Genomic DNA, 8,964 nt, shown 5'->3' on the forward strand with positions numbered 1-8,964 from the left:
CTGTCTGTTTGCCGTCTCGTCGATACATACACACCTGCGTACACTACAAACACACATACACACACTTGTACACTTCATGTGGCTTAAACACGAATACTTGTAAACTACACGAACACGCACACCGACACCTGTACACCGCACACCTAATACAAAATAAACGTTTCTGTCTCTTGTCTTGAAAATACTGTGTCAAGTTGATTATTAATTTCTGCATTCTCTCTTCCCGTGCGAACCTCTTTTTGCAACTAGTGAAATTTGCGACGAGCTGATCCGCGCGAAAGTTAGGTTGTTTCAAATTGACATATTAGCTTTATCTCGAAGCGACATAAGATCCTGCGCAGAATCGGTATTAACGGCCGGTAGCGTACGAAGCGTATGAATATGTTCCGACACTAATCGACGTTTATCATCGTAACGCGCGAGCAGTACATTCCACGCGATTTTAAAATTCGCTTCGGTCAGAGGGAGATTACGCAATGCGTCGCGTGCTTCGTCCTTTAAACATGAATAAAGGTATTGCAAGCGCGTAATATTCGACAACTCGGCATAATCGATAATCATGAAGCGGAATTGATCGCGAAACGTTTCCCATTCCCGTAAATCGCCGGTGAATTTCGGCAAATTAATGCGCGGTAATGTAATAGTTTTTTCGGATTTTTGTGGTTGACTCACGGATAACCCTGGACTTGATGGCGCTTGATCTGCTTCGAGAGAGGCAAGGGCGTCGGAAATGTGGTCCGATGCTGCGATGTAGACATCCTCCTTGAAGTATTTCTCGGTTTCTCTTTGTTCCTTGGTGGCGACTTTCAGCAATTGTGAGTGCTGGAGCTCGCATCGAACGTAATTTTCCTTGAGAGTTTGAAGGCGATTCCGAACGATGCCGTACATGTGATTTGCACGGCCGATCTTCTTAAAGTTTTCCAGCGCTTGAGTTACAGAGCGCATAGCTAATCGCTGCTGCGATAGCAAATCTTGCATTGCGATTTTGAGAGGTTTCCGTAACTTGGTATGCTCGAAATGGAAATCTTGCGATTTACCACGTCACCTACGTTAATGAAAGTGAACAGAGGGTCACAATGTCCTTTGTTGTTTATTCACCACGAATCCGGCTCGAAGGACCAAAATTCTTTATATGTGAAATCGCTGCTCCGATCTCAACTGAGATCTCGAGTGACGGGATGGATTGGTGGACTGGACGGTTTGAGAACACTGAGCACTCTTAAAACTTGTTGTAAGCAAGATTTATTGAAACAAAGATAGACGTAGTGTTGTTCGCGTGGCACTTGGTTGGCGAGAGAAAAGCGATTAACGGTAGTTAATACACAGATTCTCACCCACGGCGGTAGCCGTGATGAGACGTACAAAGTAATGAGTCGCGGTAGTGAACACGTCGAACGAAAGCTGCTGCTTTCAACGAATTTGAAAGAACAACGACTTGTCACAGCAAGTGCTGAATTGCTTCTGAGATTAATGAGACAACGAATCTTGCCGCACGAGTTGTCACGACAAGTACTGATTTGTGTCTGAGGGTAGAATCGCGCTGCGCGATTAGCGCGACGAATCGGTAGGATGACAGCGACATCGGTATTCAAATACGCGGCTAAATTGTAGTAATGATATTTTCGCAAGACGGCGCGGTAAGTGCGACGAAAAGATTCACGGACGGAATCGATGGATGGCGCAATCGATCCTTTATTTGGCTTTGTGGCGCGAAACTTATCCTATTCCGGAACTGTGTCAAATGATATACTGCCAATGATTTACTATCATATTAATATTAGTATTTTTCTTACTTAATGTCCTTAATTTGAATACGACAAATTTTCTAATAATTTCAGGAACCAATAGATGATAATTTAAAACATGTGTGACGATGCACCCCTTTATGCATCGTCTCTAGCATCACCAACTGGCCGGGCACCGTTGCATCACATGGTGAGGGCGCTTTACGCCCGATAAAATATAAGCATAATTCACTGGTACCACTACCGATGACAGTAGCCAGCACGCACCGCTGAATACCGCCGAACGTCGCCGAGCTCGTTCGGCTGTCGTGGAATCCCACCGCTTGGCGTTTCGCGTGTCGCTAACGTCAGGCGGCGGGAAAAGACAAGACAAGCCGAAACGAAGCAAGCGCGACACGTTTCAATATGTAAAATGCCGCGCTTTAACGCGGCCTATTCCGATCTCGATCCCGATCCGTCACCAGCTCCGAAATTCCGAAGCCTTAGAAGCAAGCAAACGGGTTCGAAAGTACTCAGACTCGACCGAGAGTTCTCGGTAGCCGAAAAGGCCTCCTCCACATTGTGCGGCAAGAACCAAGAGGTAGAGGGTGCTCTGCCTCTGCCGAGAGTACTCGGCAGTCGCACGGTGTGACTTGGCGATTTCATCGACGTCCGGGGTAGAGGGTACTCTACCTCTGTCGAGAGTTCTCGACCGTCGGCCGAGGTAGCCACCGCCCATCGCATTTCACGACGACCAGTTGGTAATAAACAAGGGCACAGTATATCCAGTAGCGCAACTCTCCTGATTTTATGTCACACAAAATGGAGTGCGTATGCGCGAAATAAGCAAGATGCCCAGTCGCGCCACCTAAACTTCTTTCTCACTTCTTCTTATCCGTTCTCTGTCACTCTCTGTCAGGACCATTTAAACGTTTTCGTTTAAAGATCCTGTGATTAGGTGTGTGCCAGTGTGTGCTTAGAAAACTCAAATTTGGAGGAAATTAGTATAATTGCCGTCTATTTGAGTTGTGTTAGTTTGAGAAACTACGAATTTAGTTTGTGACCGAAAAGTTTGTGGAAATAAAATAGTGAAAAAGTGGAAAAAATTAAGTGAAACGAGGAACGATTACTAAGAGAATAGTTAATCTATACAATTATTGTATAAATTATCTATTCTCTTGCATTTTTGCACTTTTGATCTTAGCTTTGTTTCAGGTGTTGCTGAAGAAGAGAATTTAAATCACAAAATGAAACTAAAGAAAACAATAAAAATGAGTGGAAAAAAGAAATCAACCTGTGCTGTACCATTGTGCGTTCAAAGTTTTAATGTGGAACAACGACATTCTTTTAGATTTCCAAAAGAGCATGACAGGTATTGTTTCATAATTATTACTTTATAATGTAAATTTTGTTTATATTAATTTTCCCTACTTAAAAAGGTTGATAGAAAACGGTTAAATATTATAAGTATTTTCGAAAAGTTTTATCGTAATCTATTTGACCTATGTGAAGCAATTTTCTTGTTGAAAGAACGTTTATCGCGATGAATAAAATTCCACTGTAGTTATTTTAATTATGTTATCTAAACAATAAAAAAGTTGTATTGTTTTGTATAAAACGTAAACATTTATAATTTTTAATTATACGTCAAACAAAAATTTTTATATACAAGTTTATAAGTACTTTACGATATGTAAATTTCATGAATGCTAACGTTTTTATGTCATAGTAGTTTAATAATATTTAATAAAACTTTATAAGAGCACAGTTGAAGTCTGATTACTATGAAAATGGATCTTAACATAACGATAAAAGTTATTGCTTCCTAAATGAGCTTTACGTTTATCATTTTCTATATTCTGTTAAGTTCTTTGCAATCACGTAATAATTGTACCATATATGAATCGAATTACAGAGATTCTATCGTTTTCTATAGGGACAATGATATGCTGGTTTCTATAATGGTTCCGATTACTTATAAAATTTTATGAAATTACTGTTAAACTTTGGTATCTATGTAAATGAATCTCAACTTAACGATAAAGTATGTTTCTCATGTGAAGTTTACAATAGGCATACTCTATTAAGTCCCTTACCCTCGCACAGTATTATACCTTACATGAATCGATCTACAGAAATTCTATCGTTTTTTATCTGAACAATGCGATGCTGGTTTGAATGACTGATGTCACTACGATGACGTATGAGATTCTATGAGACTAGTGTTGGACTTTGGTACCTTTGTAAATGAATCTCAACTTAACGATAATGTCTATCGTTTCTTATGTGAGTTTTACGATAGACATTTTCAATATTCTATTAAGTTCCTTACCCTCGTATACTTATTAAACTTAATATAAAACGACCTACAGATTTTCTGTCGTTTTCTATCTGAACAATGCGATACTAGTTTGTATAACGGATCTCACTACGACGACGTATGAGATTCTATGAGATTACTGTTGGAATTTGGTACCTATGTAAATGAATCTCGACTTAACGATAATGTCTATTGTTTCTTATGTGAGTTAATTTTACGGTAGACATTTTCAATGTTCCATTAAGTTCCTTATCCTCGCATACTTTTAAACTTTATATGAATCGGCCTACAAAAATTCTATCGTTTTCTATCTGAACAATGCGATACTAGTTTGCAGGGAATGGAAGTAACTCGTTACTTGTAACGAAGTTACAGTTACAAGTTACTTTTTTGGTAACTTTACTGGTAACTGCGTTACTTTTTTTTTTTGGTAACTGTAACGGTAACGAGTTACATTTTTTGGGTAACGGTAACGAAATTTACAGTTACTTTTGTCGTTACTTTGCACACGATTGAACACGGTTCGATTGGATACATGCTATTTATAGCGCTTATCAATAAGACTTGAAAGCCCTTAAATATTCGGCCGTCATGATCCAGTAATTATTTTACACTTCTATCTTCTATGTAATACATAGGACATACAAATATTTCAGTTTGCTGCATATTTTACAGGTTTTAGAATTACAAAATTGTGTTTAAAAAAAATTAAAAAATAAATTAAATAATAGTAAAATGAGAAGGGCTACGAACTCAAAAGCGAAACAGTTTAAAAGACGATGACAATAAGTGTCGAAATGTCGTTTGTTTTTATCTTGTTTTATCCATGTTATTGTTCTAATATATATTTATACATTTAATTACATTGTCATCGTCGTTCTTATCGGAAATAAACTGTTTCATTTTTGGCTCGTAACCCTTCTCATTTTACTTTTATTTAATTTATTACTTGAGCCATTCTACATTGTTTTTTTTTTTAATAAAACTATATATTTGTCAGTATTACATATAATAATAAAAAAAAACGCAAAAGTACATTTTTAAATTGATTTTAAAAAAGTAACGGAAAAGTAACGAAAAGTTATTTTTCAAGTAACGGTAACTGTAACGAGTTACTTTTAAAAAGCGATAACTGTAACTGTAACTAGTTACATTTTTTACTCGGTAACGAGTAACTGTAACTAGTTACTTTTAAAAAGTAACTTTCCATTCCCTGCTAGTTTGTATAACGGATCTTACTACGACGACTTACAGATTCTATGATATTACTGTTGGACTTTGGTACCTATGTAAATGAATCTCAACTTAACGATAAAGTCTGTTTCTCATGTAAAGTTTACAATAGGCATATATTCTATTAAGTCCTTTACCCTCGCACAGTTATTATACCTTATATATATGAATCGACCTACAGAAATTGTATCGTTTTCTATCTGAACAATGCAACGCTGGTTTGTATGGCGGACCTCATTATGATGACTTATGAAATTCTATGAGATTACTGTTGGCGAGGGGGTATAACTACTAGCTGAAATATTGTCCCACAGATTACATGATTTTATTTGATTTCATACGATTTTATCCGATGAAAAATAATTTTCTTCACTATATATATAAAGTTATTAAGTAGAATAAACGATTATAGATATTATATAATTATTTCTTGTAGTTTCATATATGTAATTATCGGATTATACATATGAATTGTACAATGATTTCAGGAACTCTATCTCACGATTACATTAAGTGGTTACCGCCTTGACTGTTGGACTGTGGTACCTATATGTAAATGAATTTCAACTTAATGATAAAGTTTATTATTTCTTATGTGAATTTTACGATAGACATTCTTTTGTACCCTATTAAATTTCGCTTGCATTTGTGTAGTATTTATACCCTATGTAAATTGATGTAATTGAAAGTTTATCATTTCTTATATGAATTTTACAATACACTTTATATATTCTACTAATTTCCTTGCATTCGCGCGATTTGAATCTTCGTATGGAGATGCTATCATTTGCCTGTGGAGACAATGTTTCGCTGATTTGCATACTGGTTTCGGAACGAATACGTGTAACGTACTCTATGAGATTATTACTGTATCATGGTATCTAAATGAATTTTAACTTTACAAAAATTCTATCGTTTCTTATGTTTTATCACATATTTTTAAATGTTTTTATTACATTTCCTGTATTGGCGTATTAATATTATATTGTACAAATATGTATCATTTATCAGAAATTCTATTGTTTTTTGTTCAGACAATGCTACGTCGGTTTCTGTACCTTTTTTCGGAAGAATAACTATATAGTTAAGATAAGTACAAATTACCTATCAGCTTATCATTTTCTTAATATAAAATGATAGAATATTTATAGTTTCATTTATTTATCATATAACTACGCGAATATGGGGAGCATAATAAGATACAGAAAATGTGTACAGTATTTGTTACAATAACAAGAAACGATATATATTTCATTGTGATGTTCATTTATAGATATCAAGCAGATTTAACGGTGCTTTCATAGAATTACAAGTTCATAGATTACAAAAATCGTCCTTCCTGGAGCCAGTACATAACCCAATAATGTAGTAGGTATTGTTCTGATAGAAAACGCGATATAATATATATATATATATATATATATCTAAAGTCGATTCATATATAGTATAGTAGGATGACTACATATAAATCGAAGACCGCCCAGTATCTGAATTTGGATTTTTCGGATACTGGGCGATCTTAGTTGCGAAAATACGTAACGTGTATCGTTTACCTCGTATAAGAAACGATAGATTTTGTCGTTATATTTAAACAAGTTGTATAACATATTCTATGAGAATACTATTGGACTCCAGTAAGTAAGAAGTGTTTTGAAACAACACAATAACGTTGTTACAACATTTAAATATTTATTGCTTACTAGTATCTTAGTGTTTATTATTTATATTAATTACCTCTGTTCAAGTTATGATGTAGATTATAATTTTCTATGTAGGTAAAAAAAAATATATTATGCAATATATACATATTAATTTTCATATATATTTATACCTGTATTAATTTTTATTGGATTTCGATAACATTGGGAAGAATACATACATATTTATTATCGATGACATCTACATAAACTACTTTACATTTAATGCTATTTAGCGGCACAATCTGCTTTGAGTTTTGTTGTAAATTACTACTATTTCGTACCCTCATAATATGATTTAAATTAAAAATCGGATCTATCTCATACCGTTTAACTGTTAAATAACATTTATCTTTGAAGTGAATAAAATTACATATTTCAACTATAACAAACGATTGTAGTTGTATGAAAGTATCGTTACTTTTTTTTGGCCGTTCGTACAAGGTACTATGGAAAATTGTATCTTTATATATACATCTGTTATATATTCGGACATTATCTTGATCATTTTCGAAACCAAATGTTTCTTTAATCAAATTTTTAGTGTCTTCAAAACCTTCTATTTCTCCTAATAGAACAGCACCGCATACAGTGACTGTATTTTGTATTAACAATTTTCGAGGATTAAATAATTGTTGGCAGTAAATGTTGCATGTGTCTATCTTATTATTATTATTTATGATTAAATTTTTTAATCTGTTTCTTTGCAATGTTTTAGTTGCAATTTGATAGAGCACTCCATTTGGACCACTAACATTTTGTTTTAAATGAAAAATTCCATTTTCATATGGAAATGCCGAAGTTGCCCACAATGGACCACTCATACGAACGCTGTAAACTACATGCAATAAAGAGTGCATATTGAAAGTCATAGCGCTTTTACCGTATAAAATCTCAGTTTCACCAACAAATTGTATTAAATCAATTTCACATTGTTCCAAATCTTTCTCTGAAATATTTTCAGAAAGTAGTACGTTAACGGTTCGTACTAAACGTGTAAACGAAATTAAGGCTTTATCATTTAATATTCCTGTAAGACATGGCACACTGTAAAATAAAATCCACGACCGCCATTCACTTGCTTTCAATTTACCTTCATTCAAAGATCTTGGCAATCTATGTATTTCTTGTGGAGGTTTTATATTTAATAATTTTCTATTGACATTTTCTCTTTGTTTTCGGGACAAATAAAATGGAGAACTAGGGGAGTTCCATTCAATCCACATTTGGCGAACAACTCCTAACAGTATGCCATGCATGTAGTCTACAGGGAATCCCCAAACGCAATCGAAATGTTCAAATGTTGTCAAAATAGAAGCACCTTTAACACCATTAATTGGTCTTTGCATACGCTTAACTTCGTTTATGTCTTTTACATACTTTTCATGATTTCGCAATGATTCCTTCTCTGTAATAGGATATCGCATTGAACCATGCGCATAGACACCTTTATCGTAGCACCAACTACATCTGTTGCAACCAGGATATAATGACCGTGAAAATAAATACACGTGGACTTGATTCAATTCGGCTAACTTTTAATAATGAAAGGATTTACAATAAACTTAATTTCGACTCGTGTGCGTATAACAGAATGATCTGAATGCTTCTTCTAACAGCGCAGCGCATACGCACGTTTCCGTCTTGAACGGGTCGGTAAAACATTCCTTCCAGTGCCTCGTCGTCTGCTTAGTGGAAAGAGACTTAATCGCTTTTCGAACATCCTCCCACCTTAAATTGCGTGTTTTCTTGGGTCAATTTAATCTGTTAGAGAAGGAAAAAATAATAAAGATAGTAATTAAAACATAGCAAAAAAAAAAAATTAAAATTCCAGTCGCTCTGGCTTCTTTATGATTCGTCCGCTTCTTGTCCTTGTTGTTAGCTCAGGAGTAGATTCAGAATAGTCTTGAACCTCAATGGCCGGCGTGACCAAATCTGCGTATCGTTTAAAGTTCTCGTCACAGAGCTTCATTTCTAAGGGAATTAATTT

The 8,964-nt window shown here is 35.0% G+C and overlaps 1 protein-coding gene across 1 annotated transcript; it reads right to left on the reverse strand.

The window, feature by feature from the left end:
- Positions 1 to 291: 291 nt before the first annotated feature.
- LOC108782485 (uncharacterized) lies at positions 292 to 978 on the reverse strand. Its single transcript, XM_018550767.1, has one exon. It carries the CDS (start codon positions 976 to 978, stop codon positions 292 to 294), a length of 687 nt encoding a protein of 228 aa, XP_018406269.1.
- Between the last annotated feature and the right edge of the window lie 7,986 nt (positions 979 to 8,964).

The sequence above is a fragment of the Cyphomyrmex costatus genome, unplaced genomic scaffold (assembly GCF_001594065.2).
Source record: "Cyphomyrmex costatus isolate MS0001 unplaced genomic scaffold, Ccosl1.0 scaffold128, whole genome shotgun sequence".
Lineage (NCBI taxonomy): Eukaryota > Metazoa > Arthropoda > Insecta > Hymenoptera > Formicidae > Cyphomyrmex > Cyphomyrmex costatus.